Here is a 20544-nt window from a genome sequence, read left to right as displayed (position 1 = left end):
GTAAATAGACCACTTCAGGCCCCTCCAAATACCAATTCTTAATTATAAGTAGAGTATTTCAATGGAGCTGTCATGATGTGTGTTATGAGCCTTGGCCAATGCTGTTGCTAGCTACATTTTCTTTAATTCTTTCAGTTGGATAGTACTGAAGTGTAGTACAAACCTGGAGGGGTGATGAGAGTTCTTCTATGTTCTTTACACCATCCAATGGGATGAATGTGTGGGCTAGCTGCCTCACACCTGGAGGGGAAAAAGTAATTGAAAAATGCATTCATCATTTTGTTGTCTGGGCATGCACACAAGTTTTTTTTTATTTTTTCCCCTAAAAATGCAGAATTATTTAACAAATCCAAAATAAATTATGATGAATTTAACTCAAAATATAAATTTTAACTGTAACAAAAACATATCAATATACCTCATTCAATCTTACCCCATAAGAGTGAGCATAAGACCTTTGCAACATTTTTGGAAGGTCAGTGACCCAATTATACTGGACCAACAAGGACAGCAAATTCCAAGGAAAACTCCTCCACTGAGGAGCCCCCTCACCAGTTCCCACATATTCAAATCTTGAGATTCTTAGCACAACATGTCAGCCCATCTCAAGCATCCCAGTAATGCATTCAGAAAGAATTGGGGTCTTGTGAGGCCACTCTGAGGGGTTTAGAGTGTGGGAGGAGGTACTGGCTCTGGGCTGGGGATGTGGGCTTCAGGGTGGGGCCAGAAATGACAGGTTCTGGGTGCGGAAGGGGGCTCCTGGCTGGGGCAGAGAGTTGAGATGCAGGGGGAAGGCGAGTGCTCCGGCTGGGGGTCTGGGTTCTGGGCTGGGGCCAAGTGTTTGGAGTGTGGGAGGGGTCTCAGGGCTGGGGATTGTGGGCTCTGGGAGGGAGTTTGGGTGCGGGAGAGGATTCCGACCTGGGGCAGGGGGTTGAGGTGCAGGAGGGGGCTCGGGGTGCCTCAGGCGGCTCCCAGGAAGTGGGTGGCATGTCACTCTGGTTCCTAAGCAGAGCGGTGGCCAGGGGGCTCTATGTGCTGCTCCCAACTGCTGAAGCCACCCCCACAGCTCCCATTGGCCATGGTTCCTGACCAATGGGAGCTGAGGAGCTGGTGCTGGGGGTGGCAAGTGGAGTCCCCCTGTCCGCCCCCTGTCTAGGAGCTGGAGAGACATGGTGACCACTTCCTGGGAGCTGCGCGGAGCTGGGCACAGAGCCTGCCTACCCTGCTGGCACTGCAGCCAACTGGACTTTTAGTGGCCTGGTCAGTTGTGCTGACTGGAGCCACTAGGGTCCCTTGTCGACCGGATGTTCCGGTTGAAAACCAGATGCCTGGCAACCGTTGTCTGCCCATGTGGCTCCTATTGCAAGGTTGGGGTCTATATGATAATATCTGTTTTCTTCACATGGTTAGGAATTCTGGAAAGTGTCAGCATCCTAAGGGTTAACATTTCACATACATTATATATATATATATGTGTGTGTGTGTGAATAGCAGTAAGTAAAAAAAAAATCAGTTTGTTATTCTATAATCTCCAACATCCTTACTTCCTATGGAACACAGAGGGGCTTACCCTGTTATTATCATAGGGAGGAAGACTTCTGCATGAGTTGAAGGTATATCCAGACCCTGATGTCTAAACATGTCAGATATCTTACCATATTGCCTCCACTTATTGATTTCAATGGGCAACTGAGCACACAAAAGAACACAGGACTGAACCATTGGCTATATTACGATAACTACATTGACTTTGAGCTTGTGCTACATAAAGCAAAAGTAAAGAAATATTTTCTTATTCAGAATTTAAAGAAAAGACCTTAAAGTACACTGATGTTTTAAAAGTGATTTTACATGACAAATAGATGAAGTCCAGTGTAGGTGGATTTAATTGTGTACGTTAAATAATGGAAATGCAAGCAGGGTATCTCATTACCGTCATCACACAGCAAGTACTGTTTCAGATTTCTACTTATAGATTTTAGACCTAATGCTGAAATACCTGTCTAGGGTAATTTTTTTTGAATTTTTTTTTTAATAATATAAAACTGAACAGCTGCACCAGTATTTCTCTATGCTAACTTCAAATATATCAAGCCCTAGAGGAAAAAGTACTCTCTAGAAACAAAGGCTTTATTACAACAGCAAAGGATGCAATTGATATCAAGTGTACCAACATTTTGTCCTTTACAAAAAAATGCACAAAATACGTTTTATGTATTTAAGTTTATTATTTATATAGCACTTTATTTATTCCACTTTAAAAATACCCTGTTTTTTTATTTTGAAAATATGGTACTTTTGTGTCAACACTTTTTAGGGTTGTGAAGTTCCCAAAGGTTCACATTCTATCTCCATTAGTTGGTCTTTTACACCTAACTCAGAAAAGCTCTGCCTGGAGCAGTTCTAAGAAAGTCAGAGTTATGCCTCCTTCAAATGCATCTCTCTGTCTCTCTCTCTCTCACACACACACACTCTTCCCTTCTCTCTACAGAGACTTCAGAGAGGAAAGAAGTAAAGAACAGTAGGACTAACAGGTATTCTCTCTCCCAAATCCATTAAGGGGCTGGGCCAGGGGAGTTTGCAAAGACTGAGCCATTACCTCATTGGACTCATTGCATTGATGCTGCCTGAAGAGCTCTGGAGTAAAATATTCAAAAGCACATAAACTACTTAAGAGCTTATGTTCCACTTTCAAAAGACTCCTAAGCATCTAAGTCACTTTTGATACCGAGACATAGTCACTTTATCACTGTGTGATGAGTAAAATAAGTGTGGGAAAAATGGACAATTTTTAAAGTATCCTATTAACATTGCCTCTGAGCACCTTACTGTCATTTTAAAAAATGAGAAATATTGACAAATAAAATGGCCGACTTTTATCTTAAGTAGGACATACAGCATTCTTTCGAGGGACAGCTGTGGTCTAGTAGACTGAGTACATAACTTGAAGGCAAGAATGCTAGATTCTATTCTCAATTTTGTCACTCAGGCCAGTCATTCAGATTTAAGGCCATAAGAGACCACCAGATTACCTACTCTGACCTCCTGTAAACCACAGGCCAACCAATACCACCCAACACACTAAACCCTCCACCCAAAATTAGACCATGGATTACAGCCCACAAGAGAGCAGACTCTTGAATGCCACAAGCACAGAACAGGAGGGACTGAGGTGCACCAGTGCCTCAGCCCCTCGCAGTGGCTAAGTGAGATATACATAGATTATCCTGGCAAGTGACCCTCACCCACAACTGCAAAAACCCCCCAAATTGCAGCCAATCTGACCCAGGAAAAAATTCCCTGTCAACCCCACAGCTTTGTAAAACACTTAATCCAGAAGCATTGTGCAAAAGCAATGGGAAGGTTAGTAACTAGTAATCTGAGTTTGAGTACATTGCCTCTGCAAATCCACTATCTTTTGAACTGTAATGTGGCAAGCACGGGATCTTTCATAAAGCAGTGCAGTTGTGGCATGTACTCGCCCAAATAAAGGATCCCAAAGTTCAGAACAAGATTATAAAGGTCATACAAACCATATCATGTAAAACCTGTCTCTTTGTTAGTGCCAGTCCCTACAGTAAACAATGTTTAACAAGAGCCAAAACCATCACTGAAACCCAGTTGGATCTATAATACAACAAGAGCAGAGAGCAAACTATAACGTTGTTTCTTATTTTTATAAAATCTAACAATTTTAAAATGTGGCTAAACAGAACAAAAATGCAAACAGTAAATACATGGAGAGGTGGCTTCCTTGCCAGCAGTTTATCATGTTAAGGAAAGAGCTGAAGGTGGCTGGGACTGTGAATTCCTTTATAGACTCTTCTCAAACGTCTGGATCCATAAGGGAACATGCAGATATCCGAACTTTCCATATGGGGGCAAGCGAATATGTGCTCATGACAACAGGTCATGCGCATTCTCGAGAACAAAGCACTATAGCCACAACTCTGGAGGAAGAAATATTTTTTCTATCTTGCGTATTCATTTTCCCTGTGATTTTTGTCTTGCATGTCACTGTTGCATAGCCACAGCTCAATAATTAAATTCAGACTGTAAGAGACAGAAACTAAATGACTGTTAATTCTTTTCAGAAAAAAATATCAAATAAAATATGCCTTCACTGAAAGGTATGGATAGCACTGTTTTATTTTATAACTGATCCAGTTTTTTTCAAAATATGCTAAATGTGTTGCATTATTTTTGCTGTTCTGAATTAACTGCCAATTTCCCCACTGGATAAAATTTTATTTTGATATTTAGGATTTGCACCAGAAATACTCATATTAAATATATATACTATTGGCTCTACAGCAGATATGATTTTGTTAACAATTGTAATTTCTATAAACACCCATAACAGTGCATTATAATTAACAAATAGAACTACACTGTAAGTATGGCTATTTATACAACTTCTCTGACGCTATCATACTGATATACAGTAGCCAAGCCAGCTATGCATAAAAAAGAAGCCATCTTATAGCCCCATCTAGTGCTTCAGTGCTAGCATTTCATCATAAATATTATATTAATACCAGGTTTCAGAGTAGCAGCCGTGTTAGTCTGTATTCGCAAAAAGAAAAGGAGTACTTGTGGCACCTTAGAGACTAACCACTTTATTTGAGCATAAGCTTCATCAGATGCAAGTGAGCTGTAGCTCACAAAAGCTTATGCTCAAATAAATTGGTTAGTCTCTAAGGTGCCACAAGTACTCCTTTTCTTTATATTAATACCAAACATGTTCAAAACTGGTTATGCTCCAGGTAATTAAAAGCAAATTCTGTACCTAAATTATCCCTTGGTCTTTTTAATCCAATGTGCTCCCCTCAAAAAAAATGACTCCTTTTTGAGCAATGATGGAGCAGATTTGATCATTTCAGAAGAGCTCAGAAGTAGATGGTAAGTCAGAGAGAGCAGTTTTTAAAGGGGTATGTTTTTAAAGGGTACCAAACAAAATAGTAAAGATGGTGTAGAGAGTGTGGATGTAAGCCTTTTGCATAGGACCATTCCAAGTGTTCATTCTGCTCCCAACACTCAAATAGTTCATTCAGGATAGGACACAGGAATTAGACAGTCAAACAATAAAAATCTACATTCTGGCTTTCTTTGTTGCTAGAGATGCAATGAGGGAGCAGAGTTGTCGAGGCTGTGCAGAGGTTTCATGAGTCAAGTGGTCTGCACAAGGCAGACAAACAGAATGGCTCAGTGGGGCCTCAAGCCACACACTGGGCAATGAGTGCTCTTTGTCTCTGATATAAAAAGCTGTAACGTTATCTATCTCCAGTGCGTGTCTCCAGGTTCCAGCAGGAACTCACAGCCATTTTTATTAGTAGTCTTTATATAACAAATATACCAATATATAACAAATCCTAACACTAAGACTGTTCAACCAGGAAACATCCTCAAGTTTTAGATTACACATTCAGTTTCACTACTGACTTTAACGAGAGCAGTTAAACTAATGTAATAACGTTTGAAAATTCCATCTCCAGGGAAGGAGATGATTAGTTAAGGATTACAGCCTTAAATCACACCAGTTTAACTTTTTCCTTCTACTGATTACTTTGTAAGAGAACAAAACTCTCATGGATCCCATCACAGCCTTTCATTGATCACCAGGAGCACACAGTAGTTTAGGAACACCTCTATTAAGCCATTCAAATTTTTCCCTTTTCCTGTTACCACCACCACCACCTCGATGAGTCACAGCAACCACACTGTCTGCCTTACAGGCCCAAAGCCTGGTTAAAAAAAAAAAAACAACCCACAAACAAATGACCTGGTACCAGTACAATGTGGCTTTCATCTCCAAACTGAATGTTAGAAACAGACCCCAAAAAATGTCAGGAATATGCATTGATTGGTTGCCCTAAAGATAACATATGGACATCTTTCAGTGTTAATGCACTTGGTAGAACAGTCTTACATCACACTTATGACTTTGGTTTTGTGTCACACCCAAGAGATGTTCCAGGTCAGGGCTGGGGCATTGACTCAGTACTGATTCAAAAAGGAGTACTGGATCACCTAATGTGACCAGATAGCAAGTGTAAAAAATCAGGACAGGGGATGGAGTGGGGGGTAATAGGTGCCTATATAATAAAAAGCCCCCAAAATTGGGACTGTCCCTATAAAATTGGAACATCTGGTCACTAGGATCACTAACACCTGTTGCTTAACAGAAATGAGCCCTGGTTGCAACTTGGGAAACTGTTATTTAAAACTTTGAATCATTAAAATACTCACTATTCTTGGATCGTTGGTCCTCTCGTATAAACTTGTAAAAATATTTAACCCTAATCATTATGTGACTGCATTAATTGTGAATATTGCATGCATTAATCAGAATTATTTTTCAAATAGAGAAAAGCTATGTTGCTACTTCTTAAAATATGAAAAATATAGCTGCAGAAGTGAAAAATTACAGCTGCTTTATCCTGACATGATAAAGTTTAGCCCCGGCACTTACTGTTCTCATAGAAATACCAAATGTTCTGTCATTTCTAGATAAGAAGGGGGGAAATGGATAGGTTTGCAGAATGCAGAGCAAATTTTACTTTCCTGAACATAAATAATACTCTATTTTGTTCACTTTTCTTTCTCCTAAAAACTAATGCCAATGATTTATTTCATGGGATTTATAGGCCATTGAAATATTATCACCATGTTTTATAGGGCTGTAGTAATGACACTAACTCTAGCTGAGACACTTTCACTTAAAGTTATTAATGTATGTTCAGAAAGTATTCAGAAAAAAATACATATGGGCTGAAAGTTAAGCTTATAAAATAGTTTTAGAGCTGATATTTTTTTCTTCTGCTGTTGAGTTTGGTAAAATTACATTCAGCTGTTTTTCATTTATCCAAGAGAGGAAAGAAATGTTTTAGACTTTACAAAAATAAATCTTATTTCCACTTGGATAAGGTACAAAATGGCTGTATTTTTAAAGTCTGAAAAGACCTCATGAGGAATAAAGAGAACTGTTTGGCAATAATCTACTGTATGTGTTTCATATGCCATTTTCTCTTATAGATCCTTACCGATTTAGGCATGTTCTAAGGGTGGTGGGTATGTGGAAAGCCCATCACTCTGCAAAAGCCCTATAGTACTCTTCTCTTGTACATTTAAGAACAGGGGCACATCTGTCGAGTGCATGTTTGGATGTGGAGCCAGGTACTTGAGGTATTTCTAAGGCACCTACAATCCTCGTATCTAAACTCGGGACAAAGAGCAGTGAGTACACCCATGAGGTCCAACTTCCAGACTTCCTTTTCTGCCAGTATGTGTCTTTTGATGTTTTTGTTTGTTTTAATCATTCATCTATGTTCTTTCCTTCCTTCTCCCCAGTTCCATGCCAGTTCTAAACACACCAGTAAAAAGGGGAGGGCTACTCGGTCAAGGATTTCTTTTTTTTTTCCCCCTGGTGGATTTTCCTGTGTGCGTTTCCATGAGACATTTACACACTTTACAAAAATTCAGTCTTACGTAGCCTCCTTCACATACATTTTTTTTAGCAGCTTCCCCAGGACCTTTCCGGCCAGACAGGAAAACTGCATAATGATGTCACTAATGGGGCAATGTTTCAAATAGGCTCTGGTAAAATCTTACATGCCAAATGAGCATACTCAAAACTGATTTCTTCAATCGTCTATACATTTTTTATTTTAATTTTTCTCACCCTGTCCTATAAAAAGGTACTATAGCTGAATTATAACTATTTGGATGTGAAATCTGGAGATCTTTATTCCTGTGTTTTACAGTAATTTGAGAGCACAACAAAAGAGTTAAAATTCTGAAAAACTTTGTTTTTGCTATTCAGTTGCTCAAAAGACTGGTAGGTGATTTTAATGCTGCTGAGATTTAAAAGTATTGTTAATAGTATGTTATAATTTAAATCTAAATAAATAAATGGCATTTCCCCTTGAAGTTTCAACTTTCTCCAGTCACCTGCTACTTCTCCAGTATCAGAAGACTTCCTAAAAATAATCACTAACCCTAATTCCACATGTCATATCACCTGTGGATGTAACCCATGACTGCTTACTTTGCCTACCTCTGTCTGACCCAAATACTTGCTTGCCACTGTTTCAGTAAGTTCATTCTCCTCCAGTTCATTTTTGGCATCAGCAGCTACAATCACAACCTCCATGGGTGCACAGTAAGTATTTTCATCTATTCTCTATTCTTTTCTATATGGGCTCTTGACCCACCACTGAATACCTCAAACAAAATATTTTTTGCCATTTATTTTTAGGTAACGAACAATTCCTTATTTTGACTTCTTATTAATATTATTTCATAGTCCTTAGCCACAACATTACCAGTTTCTCAATGTAAAATGTTAACACAAAGTTGAGGACGGGAGCTACTGCTAGCAATACCAAGACACAGAATATTTCAGTAAGTTTCAGATAATTTTCAAACTTTTGGAAGCTTGTCTGAAAAAAACAGCAAATCCTTTAGGGTTCATTCATCAGTTATATATGTTTCCGTAGCATCCTACTTCTTTATACAGCTTGCTGATTAAGATGCAGATGTAGCAAAAGCAAATATGCATGTTGTAAACTAAAACTGAACTGCATAACAACATTGTATGTCACGCTGGTAATAAAATTACTGTTGGTACATTCAATGAATAATGCAGAATTTTCACACATGCTCATCCTCCAGACCCCCAATATACCTCCACACATTAAAGTTCTGCCAGCAAGAATTTAATAAATCAGGGAAACAAGTTAGTAGCTGCAGTCTGCAAGGTATGCCGGGCCTTAACCCCATTTTATTACTCTGCTAAAGCCTTAGGAAACAAGACTGAAGTTCTGACTACACAACATAACTGTGATGCAGTACGATCAAGAGACAATCATGCCCTTCAACAGATTTTATTAGCAGGGCATATGGGCCAGACCTAGACACACCCTGATGAAATGCAGCTGCTGTTTCAGTCATGGCTACCAGCATGTCCAATTCTGATGGTACTGGTATGTCCATGTGCCTATTTCCCAATAAAAAATCCAACATGAAGATGCATTGCAAAATTAAAAGAGAAATTACTTATATCAGATTTAGTTTCACATGCAACAGCACCACCCATTTTCCACAATCTTGTGAAAGCTGTGTACATGCAACTTGAACATCTACATTTGATAACCTGGCCCCAAACATTTACTACAGATGTTGAATGGTCTAGAAGACATATTTATAAAAATCTGCTAAAAGCTGATGTGCTGACTACATGCAGAGTACAAAAAGTACCAGGGAAAGATACGGTCTTAACAAATTTCTGATATGACTTATTAAAATATAACAAATACAAAGGTCATACCAATAGTCATAGCTCTCATCCCAGTTATCAAAATGAACCAGGAAACGATTGTCCACCATGTCTGTTACCGTAGCAACACAGATGAATGTAGGATTTTTTTTGTCTACAGCTTCAAGCTTCATTCCCACTCGAAATCCCGATGGAATAACTGTCTGCTCAAACAGAAAGTTTAAATTAAAGGTAAACAACATGCTCTACATCCCAAAACCTCCCCAGAGTCCACAATCAATACATACAAGTCATTTAAAAATTTATCATTTAAAAATTTACTAATTAGCTGGCCAACAATGCAGCAACAGCCCAATTAGCTTACATGAAAGATGCTCAAACATAGACACAGACTCTGAGATCATGGTTTGTGAACCAAAAATTTTTGACCATGCTACAAAATTTGTAGACTTTGGTTTTGACTCTGCCTCATCAGACACTACCTCTGACAGCTTTCTCCTAGTCCCATAAAATGATAAAAATTGTATGATGCCAGTTCATGATACAGGCATGATAGCCAAACTGGGTAAAAAGTTGGATAAAAGGAAGATTAAAAACCAGCCAAGAGAAACTGTTGCTTACGCCTAATAAAGATTAAAAGTTATTCCATGTTTTGGTCAATATTCTTAATCTGAGAAGGAGAGAAGCAGGCTTAAATCCAGTGCTGCCACAAAAGTATAAACAAGCTTATAAAATTTAGGGAGGATTCACGGGAAAATATGCACAAGAATTGAGGCCAGGAGCAGAAGCCAAAGTGGATAGCAGCCGGGGATAGAGAGGAGCTGAGGGGTAGGAGCAGAAGGAGACAGGGAGAGACTGGAAGAGGACAAGGAGCAGAGACAAGGGAACAGGGATGTAGTGGAAGGGCCTGGGGGAGAAAGGTTTGGAGGTGAGCAGGAGTCAGTCAGTGATGGGAGGGGACAGGCAGGATCTGGGGGGATAGAAGCAGCAGGTGGGATGACAGAGGCAGAAGGGTCTATAGCCATTAGACCCACTCCCCTACAGAACCTAGAATTTAACCCATTATTCCTGAGTCTCAACACTCCTTTGTTGTGTGTATCTCATCCCCCTCTAGTGGCAGATCCACACAGATGCTAACAGCCTTCCACTGCTACCAGCTACTCCGTTAACTCAGGTGGAGAGAAAGGATCATCCAGTGGTTAGGGGACTGGCTTAGGATGTGAAGACCCAGGTTCAATTACCTGCTCTATCACAGACTTCTTGTGAGACCTTGGGCAAGTCACTTAACCTCTCTGTGGCTCAGCTCCCCATCTGTGGATAATAATGCTTTTCTCACAGGGGTGTTGTAAGGATTAATACACTGAGAGATTATAAAACATTTGAGGTCTATTGATAAAAAAGGGTTATATAAGAAATTATTTCATATGATGAAACTTTGGGGGTTTTTTCAGTTTAAAAAATGTAGGAGACACATTTAAAAATGTTAAAAGAATGTGAATATTGCAAAGTCAAATACTCAAAAGTTAGGAAATACCAGATTTAAGGTGGACCATTCATCCTGTGCACAGAATGAGGCGCAGGACCTGTGAAAAAAATAGTGTTTACTCATACAACTAAGGACTGTAGCAGAATGCATATGCATAAGGGGGCTTAATTAAGGTTAAACAGGCACCCTTACTTCTAGTATTTCCTAACTTTTGAATGCTTGACATTGCAACCTTAAAGTTCTTTTAACACAATTTTTTTTATGTTTATTATATTAATTTAATTCATGTGTATTTCAGAGGTGAATTTTAATAAGAATAATCATTTATCAAACCTTAAGGAAAAAATTATTTACAGGATTTCCAAAGTGTCCCGACACTGAAATGATATAAATGAACTGGCTAGCAATGTTCTACAGCAATGAAGACGCAGCAAATGAAGAATACCTACCGTGTTCTGGTTTTCAAACAAAGATTTAGGAGCAGCTTGAGCCTTACATGTTTTAAGATATGAGGGCCAGTTAAATTCCTCTTCTTCATATCCTAAAAGGTTTCCACGAAAGTGAGAGAGAAGAAAATATGCATGAGACACAGGGTTGATTATGGCAATTATAATCTTCCATAAAATTATTTTTTCAGCAATACATTTTTCATCTAGTCCCAAATCATTCAATTCCAGAATTTCACAAATGGAAAAAATTAAAGAACTTAAAATCATTTAAATTTAACATAATATAATAATATTATAAGTATCTTCTATAGTAAAACTTAATATTTGGGGCCTGTTTCTCTGCTACATTACGCCAGTTTTATCCCAACTTAACGCCGATGATTTCAATTATTTCTATTTTTATTTGGCACCTGGCAATTGAGAGAGGAATCGCTAATCCTTCCCTGCTACCAGTTAGCGAAGCTTATTTATCACAATGACCAGCTTTCTTTTTAGTATCTGAACAAAATATTATGATGACCTGAGTGTCTATTTTTCCTCCTGATCTGAAGTTGATCGGCTTCTCGTCTTTTTCCAGGACTGAAGTTTTGACTGTTCCCAATCTTCATATAGGAGGAAAGATGGTCTTTTGGCTCAGGCTCTGGATTGGGACTCAGGAGATTTGGGTTCAATTCCTAGTTCTCCCCCAGATTCCATGGGTGACCTGAGGCAAACTTTCTCTGTGCCTCTATTCCCTATAAGCAAAATAGGGATAATACTACCTTCTCCAATCCAGTTCTCTTTTATAACAAGGTTTAAAAGAGAACTGGATAAATTCATGGAGGTTAAATCCATTAATGGCTATTAGCCAGGATGGGTAAGGAATGGTGTCCCTAGCCTCTGTATGTCAGAGGGTGGAGAAGGATGGCAGGAGAGAGATCACTAGATCATTAACAGTTAGGTTCACTCCCTCTGGTGCACCTGGCACTGGCCACAGTCGGTAGACAGGATACTGGGCTGGATGGACCTTTGATCTGACCCAGTATGGCCATTCTTATGTTCTTTCTTCCACAGTGTCTATTTGTATCTTTCTTCCACAGTGTCTATTTGCAGTGTCTATTTGTATCATAAGCTCTTTAGGAGTGGGACTGTCTCTTACTATGTGTATATAAAAAAAAAACCACTTTGGTACAATGAGGCCTGAGTTTTGGTTGAGCCCAGTAGCTGTTACTCTACTACAAATAAATAACAATACTAACAAAAATGTTTTAAGGAAACAAGCAATTATCAGAACATGAACATTGTACACTGTTTATCAGTACGGATGACCACAATTTTCCCAAGAATGTAGCTATTTTGTTTTGCTTCTGTGTTTCAACAAACATTTCTTAGTATAATTTCCCCCTTTTCACTCTGTTTCTTTTAGAAGAAAATTTACAGAAAATAATGTAGCTCATGGGAAAAGTCTAACTATTCATATTCTTGGTCACTAAAAAAAGGCAACAAAGATTACTAGTATGCATAGTTACAGGTCTTCCTTTGTTTCCCTGTTGTATAGTCGTATAAAGCCATTTCAAGATACTGCATAAAAGTCAGGGGGAGTCAATTATTTTCTGTTAACGTCCACATTTCTTGGTTAAGGTATAATTAAGGTCCAGACTTCAAAGACAATAATTAAAAAAAAATAACAATAATGATAACAGGTAAATAAAAAGATTTTGGTGTCTGTTCAAAAGCATCTGGTGGTCGGGATTTGGCCCACAGTCCCCATATTGACTACTCCCGGCATAGATGTTACAGATATATAAACCAAGCTTAACCATACTGTTAATCATTTATCACACAATATATCCCCCTTCTGAGTGCTATTTAAAATATACCAGGAGAAAATAATTGGCTTTAACCTTTTGGGACCCTCTTATTTTGTGAAGCATCATAAGAAAATTATTGAGCAGCCCCTTCTTCCTTTTAGGCCTGCCCTCCCCTCACAGTTTTAAATGTAAATATTAGCTAAAATTAAATTAACTGCAAAAAACAAATATAACTAAGCCCCCTTCTCTGGGTTTGTGACGGTACTCCCCATAAGGCTTTATGGAAATATGCTTATGAATGTATATATGACATAACTAGAAAATGTTTTATGCTACACATGCCATATAACATATCTCTGTAAAGGTTATGATCTACTGAATCTGTTAAGCCTATTTGTATGCATGTATCATTTTTGTAATCAAAGTTACGAATATTGGCTGTGTACTTGCTTGATTTTTAAGTAACCTTTGTAAAGCATTTGGTCAGCTTCTTGAGAAAGGAATGTGCAAATCAAGAAGCGCTTAAAGGGACAATGGATCTTGGAATGCTCCAATCCACATAAGAAGTCTACTTGCGGACGTTCAAGGTAGCATGTGACCCAGGGCTGCTACCTGTAAAAAACGGAGTCATGCATGGACATGTGATTTGCCCATGTGACTCCAAAACTCCATCTTGGAGATGGACTTTGCATAGGAGAGAGGAGGGGGTCTGCATCCACAAGAGAAAGTCTATTTAAACCCCTGGGAGACCTCTCCATTTTGTCTTCAGCTGGCTAAAGAGATAGCCTCTCCACCCCCAAAGATACTGAAAGAAACTGGAACAAAAGACAGTAACGACAGGGGGTGTGAGTGATTGCTGGGCCCAGACTAGAAGGAGACTAGTCTGTAAAAGGAAGCTTACTGGAACTGGTGAGGTTTTTATCTGTATTCAGTTTTATTACTGTACTAGACTTACACTTGCATGTTTTATTTTATTTTGTTTGGTAATTCACTTTGTTCGGTCTGTTACTACTTGGAACCACTTAAATCCTACTTTCTGTATTTAATAAAATCACTTTTTACTTATTAATTAACCCAGAGTATCTATTAATACCGGGGGGGGGAGGGGGGTAACAGCTGTGTATCTCTTTCTATCAGTGTTAAAGAGGGTGAACAATTTATGAGTTTACCCTCTATAAGCTTTATTCAGGGTAAAATGGATTTATTTGGGGTTTGGACCCCACTGGGAGTTGGATCTGAGTGTCAAAGACAGGAACATTTCTTAAGCTGGTTTCAGCTAAGTCTGCAGCTTTGGGGCATGTGGTTCAGACCCTGAATCTGCGTTAGAGCAGACTGGCGTGTCTGGCTCAACAAGACAGGATGCTGGAGTCCCAAGCTGGCGGGGAAAGGAGGGGCAGAAGTAGTCTTGGCACATCAGTTGGCAGCCCCAAGGGGGTTTCTGTGAGCCAACCATCACAGGGTTCATAGGGGCCTCTTGTCTTGAGCAGAAGAGCTGTAGGCGCACTCCTATATGCAAACCAGCTGTACAAATTACCCCTCAGGGGGGCCACAAAACACAAGACTTTATTTTGCCCACAGTGGGTACTCCATGGTGCTTAATAAATAATGCCACTGCCTTAATCACTTTCCAGTCAACATACACACACAACTCACATCAGTACTACCAGAAAGTATCCAACTCATTAACTAAAAACTAGACTCCAATATCTTACTATAATACTTATAATACTCTAAAACTTTTCTTCTTTTTACAGATTTGTTTTCAGCCCTCAGTGATTATTTGAACATTTTTGTTATGTGAATTTTCTTGTTTTTAATCATCTCTTGCAGAAATTGCATTACCAAGTTTGTTTGAAATTACATCATTAGGGCTATTTACTAAATGTATTTTAAATCTGAAAATATATCACATATATTGTTTTAATATAGTCTTTAGAAAGGGTGATAGCATATATGAGACTTAATTTTTAAACACTGTTACCGTAGCTGTTTTCATTTAGGTTGGCTTAGTAACACTGGTTTATTTTGTTTTATAACACAAACATTACACCTTTGCATAATTTAATTTTCACAATAAAGTATCAGAAGGGGGAAATTCTGTCTTCACTGTGAATTTTCATATTAGGCCCCTCCATGCCTGACAGTTTTCAAAATGGCTGTTCCCTGTTGCATTTGCAAAGAGTGAAGATGAATGCAGGTTAAGTTGAACAATAGGAACTGTTTTAAACCCTGGGCACTGCTCTGTCCATGTTCTGAATTGCTTCCAACCTAACTTCCTGCATTCCCTTTTTTCTTGGTATCCCATCAACAACAATCCCTCCAGTTCCACTGATAATGATGCATCTTCTCAATGTTACAAACATTTTAATATAAACACTGAAAACAAACAGATGCCCAGACTCCTCACCCCATGTTCCTTTAACCAGAGGTGTTGGCATAAGCAACTGGCTACTCCTGCAAAAGAGCTACACCTAATCCTTGTTTCAATGCATCACACTCAGTGGCTCTCCTGGCTGGTAGTACTTAAGGACAGGGGCATATATTATCACTTGTTACAGCATGTCAAATGTTTGCTGTTGGGGACCTGCCCAATCTCACTCAACATGCTGCCTTCTGAGCTACTGAAGCCAGGTGTGGACAGAACTTAGACAAAAAAAATTATCACTCTTATTGAGTGCTGTAGACCACATTCACATCCACTGGAGATGGCATGTCTTTGCTTGGTCTACTTTCAGGCTCTTTGCGTGAGCAGATGTCCAACGTGTGTCACCTCACACTGATTAACATTTTTTTGTGGGTTTAGGTTTATATTCTTGTCCCTGCATCATTGTAGAAAAGCTTGCAGTTTTTGGTCATGGTCTCATTCAGTTTTTGTATTGTTCCTCCTTTCATCTACAGTGAAGATATCATCTCAAATTATTTTCACTCCAGGCAATCCTTCCAGCACCTGGGGGAGTCTTTTCTGGCACACCTCCTGTGCTGGGCTTATGCCCACTGGCATTCACAGTCAGCTGTAGCAACCAAATGGTGATGCAAAGGTTGTCAGCATGCTGGACATTTTATTCTGACTTTCATAGATTCATAGATATTTAGGTCAAAAGGGACCATTATGATCATCTAGTCTGACCTCCTGCACAAGGCAGGCCACAGAATTCCACCCACCACTCCTACAAAAAAAACCTCACACCTATATCTGTGCTATTGAAGTCCTCAAATCATAGTTTAAAGACTTCAAGGAGAAGAGAATCCTCCAGCAAGTGACCCGTACCCCATGCTACAGAGGAAGGCGAAAAACCTCCAGGGCCTCTTCCAATCTGCCCTGGAGGAAAATTCCTTCCCGACCCCAAATATGGTAATCAGCTAAACCCTGAGCATATGGGCAAGATTCATCAGCCAGATACTACAGAAAATTCTTTCCTGGGTAACTCGGATCCCACCCCATCTAATATCCCATCACAGGCCATTGGGCCTATTTACCGTGAATATTTAATTACCAAAACCATGTTATCCCATCATACCATCTCCTCCATAAACTTATCAAGTTTAATCTTAAAGCCAGATAGATCTTTTGTCCCCACTGCTTCCCTTGGAAGGCTATTCCAAAACTTCACTCCTCTGATGGTTAGAAACCTTCATCTAATTTCTAGTCTAAATTTCCTGGTGGCCAGTTTATATCCATTTGTTCTTGTGTCCACATTGGTACTGAGCTTAAATAATTCCTCTCCCTCTCCAGTATTTCTCCCTCTGATATATTTATAGAGAGCAATCATATCTCCCCTCAACCTTGTTTTAGTTAGGCTAAACAAGCCAAGCTCCTTGAGTCTCCTTTCATAAGACAAGTTTTCCATTCCTCAGATCATCCTAGTAGCCCTTCTCTGTACCTGTTCCAGTTTGAATTCATCCTTCTTAAACATGGGAGACCACAACTGCACACAGTATTCCAGGTGAGGTCTCACCAGTGCCTTGTATAACGGTACTAAAACCTCCTTATCTCTACTGGAAATACCTCTCCTGATGCATCCCAAGACCGCATTAGCTTTTTTCACGGCCATATCACATTGGCAGCTCATAGTCATCCTATGATCAACCAATACTCCAAGGTCCTTTTCCTCCTCCGTTACTTCTAATTGATGTGTCCCTAGCTTATAACTAAAATTCTTGTTATTAATCCCTAAATGCATAACCTTACATTTCTCACTATTAAATTTCATCCTATTACTATTACTCCAGTTTACAAGGTCATCCAGATCCTCCTGTAGGATATCCCTGTCCTTCTCTAAATTGGCAATACCTCCCAGCTTTGTATCATCCGCAAACTTTATTAGCACACTCCCATTTTTTGTGCCAAGGTCAGTAATAAAAAGATTAAATAAGATTGGTCCCAAAACCGATCCTTGAGGAACTCCACAGGTAACCTCCCTCCAGCCTGACAGTTCACCTTTCAGTAGGACCCGTTGTAGTCTCCCCTTTAACCGATTCCTTATCCACCTTTCAATTTTCCTATTGATCCCCATCTTATCCAATTTAACTAATAATTCTCCATGTGGCACGGTATCAAACACCTTACTGAAATCTAGGTAAATTAGATCCACTGTGTTTCCTTTGTCTAAAAAATCTGTTACTTTCTCAAAGAAGGAGATCAGGTTGGTTTGGCACGATCTACCTTTTGTAAAACCATTTTGTATTTTGTCCCATTTACCATTGATTTCAATGTCCTTAACTACCTTCTCCTTCAAAATTTTTTCCAAGACCTTGCATACTACAGATGTCAAACTAACAGGCCTATAATTACCCAGATCACTTTCTTTCCCCTTTCTTAAAAATAGGAACTATGTTAGCAATTCTCCAATCATACGGTACAATCCCTGAGTTTACAGATTCATTAAAAATTCTTGCTAATGGGCTTGCAATTTCATGTGCCAATTCCTTTAATATTCTTGGATGAAGATTATGTGGGCCCCCCAATTTAGCCCCATTAAGCTGTTTGAGTTTCGCTTCTACCTCAAATATGGTAATGTCTACCTCCATATCCTCATTCCCTTTGTCATGCTACCATTATCCCTAAGATCCTCTTTAGTCTTATTAAAGACTGAGGCAAAGTATTTGTTTAGATATTGGGCCATGCCTAGATTATCCTTGACCTCCACTCCATCCTCCGTGTTTAGCGGTCCCACTTCTTCTTTCTTTGTTTTCTTCTTATTTATATGACTATAGAACCTTTTACTATTGGTTTTAATTCCCTTTGCAAGGTCCAACTCTATTTGACTTTTAGCCTGTTTCACTTTATCCCTACATGTTCTGACCTCAATAAGGTAGCTTTCCTTGCTGATCCCTCCCTTCTTCCACTCCCTGTATGCTTACTGCTTTTTCTTAATCACCTCTCTGAGATGCTTGCTCATCCAGCTTGGTCTACAACTCCTGCCTATGAATTTTTTCCCCTTTCTTGGGATGCAGGGTTCCGATAGCTTCTGCAGCTTTGATTTAAAATAATCCCAGGCCTCCTCTACCTTTAGATCTATAAATTCTTCAGTCCAATCCACTTCCCTAACTAATTTCCCTAATTTTTGAAAGTGAGCCCCTTTGAAATCAAAAACCCTAGCTGCAGATTTATTTTTGTTAATCCTTCCGTTCAGTTTGAACTGAATTAGCTCATGATCACTTGAGCCAAGACTATCCCCTACAACCATTTCTTCTATGAGGTCCTCACTACTCACCAAAACCAAATCTAAAATGGCATCCCCTCTAGTTGGTTCAGCAACTACTTGCTGAAGGAATCCATCAGCTCTGGTTACAGGCCTATCTATTCTTCTAAGTAAGGAGTCCCCAATCACACAGACCTGCCTTTTCCTAGTGACGGTGCTATTCTCCAGTCTATCCCCTGTTCCCTCTGGCTGCAAGTTTTTTCCATTCCTATTCTCCCTTGTAATCCTCTTTAACCCATCCTGTATCCTCCTGGGGCTCATATTTGGTGTAATCTCCATTAACTCTTCCCCTTTTCCTACAGGACTTATGTGCCAAAACCTGTTCCTCACATCACAGATTGTAAAGATTCAGTTCTGGAACGTTCTGGCAAGAGGTCATCAACTGTGGCCAGTGAATATGGCGACATTTCAATGCCCTGCTCAGTGGCTTCAGGTCTGTGCAGACGTGTAATTTGCTTGATGGCTTCTTTACTACCATGCTGCTTACCCAGGCTGTTCTGGCCTCTAGAGATGCTCTGAAACCCCTGCTCTGCAGACTTTCAAGTTCCTTGAGCACTCGATTACACAGTGTCACTGGAATTTTCTTTCATGATAAGCACATAGATTCCACTCTGATGCACACATCCTTTGATGTACTCATCTTTGAAAACATCCCCATGTGCTTTTAAAATTGTCTCCATTGTCTGTGGGACTCCCATTTTTGCTTCCTGCATGGCAACTGTAAAATTCTGATGCTGCACCCTGACTAGGTGCATGGTTATATGACTGTATTCATCAAGAGGAGGTTGCTGTGCTTACTATCCTCCAACACAAACTTTAGTTGGTACCGTCTGTTGTTCTTCACATTAGTTACTATGAGATCATATTTTCCTCTGGGCTGCATTATGCTCTCACTGTACATTACTGGCTTGCAACTGCTTTTTGTAATGGTGTGTTAAACTCCAGTTCACCCTGAGGAGTCACACTGCAGGAGGTACCACTATCCAACTGAAATTGCACAAGGCTTTTCCCATTTAACATTGTTCCATTCACAGGAGATTGGTATTGTCCCTTGTTACTTTCCTGTCCCAACAGCCTGAACCTGATGTTCTCTCTGACTCAATGACAGAATCATAAGTCATCACCATTGTCTGATGTGCCATCCCCTTCTTGTACAAGTCTGATTCAATCTTTCCGAGAGCTGCTTCTGCTCTTGCACACACTGCTAAAATAGTTCAACTTACCACATTCCTTGCAATGCTGTCCTAGTGTGGGATATTACTTTACCCACTCACACTGCCTCCCACAGTAAATGCAGCTATGGATATGGAACCATGGCCACTTGCCCAACTTTGCTGTGGTCTCACTTCATGTACTTCTGGCATGTTGTGCCTCCCTAAGGTTTTTACCCTCTCAAAATTTCCACTTGAAAATCTTGTAGTGAGCTGTAGCTCACGAAAGCTTATGCTCGAATAAATTTGTTAGTCTCTAAGGTGCCACAAGTACTCCTTTTCTTTTTTGTATATACTTTGGAATGTTGTAGAACTACACAAATACTGCAAAAATACACAATAAATTGTGGATGAACTATTGGGATAAAATGAAACATCTTCACTGGTCAACCCTCCAAACTATAATTCTACCTCTTATAAACAGAAATTCCTAAATATTCTTTTTGCATGTCTTACATAACAATGGAAATCAGAAAAGGTTCTCACAGTATATGCATGGGCTCCAGAAAACTCACAGTGTGCTGCCTATGATAAAAAGGCTTAACACTGAAAAAAATAGCAACACCACTTTGGAATCCTTGGGCTAGACAAAATGTTATAAAAGACTGTTTCTTTCACTCTACTTTCTA

General features: G+C 39.5%; 1 protein-coding gene across 1 annotated transcript in view; it reads right to left on the bottom strand.

The window, feature by feature from the left end:
• The window catches only part of L3MBTL3 (L3MBTL histone methyl-lysine binding protein 3), a 137569-nt gene that overhangs the window by 64915 nt on the left and 52110 nt on the right, over nucleotides 1-20544 (bottom strand). The window contains exons 9-11 of the mRNA XM_077811739.1: nucleotides 11213-11304; nucleotides 9329-9480; nucleotides 164-240 (exon numbers count right to left, since the gene is read on the bottom strand). Coding sequence (XP_077667865.1) covers nucleotides 164-240; nucleotides 9329-9480; nucleotides 11213-11304 — 321 coding nt within the window. The remainder of the gene's footprint in view (nucleotides 1-163; nucleotides 241-9328; nucleotides 9481-11212; nucleotides 11305-20544) is intronic.

Source organism: Eretmochelys imbricata, chromosome 3, assembly GCF_965152235.1.
Source record: "Eretmochelys imbricata isolate rEreImb1 chromosome 3, rEreImb1.hap1, whole genome shotgun sequence".
Taxonomy (NCBI): Eukaryota; Metazoa; Chordata; order Testudines; family Cheloniidae; genus Eretmochelys; species Eretmochelys imbricata.
The sequence above is the reverse complement of the archived record's forward strand: the minus strand, read 5'-3'. Positions and strand labels throughout refer to the sequence as shown.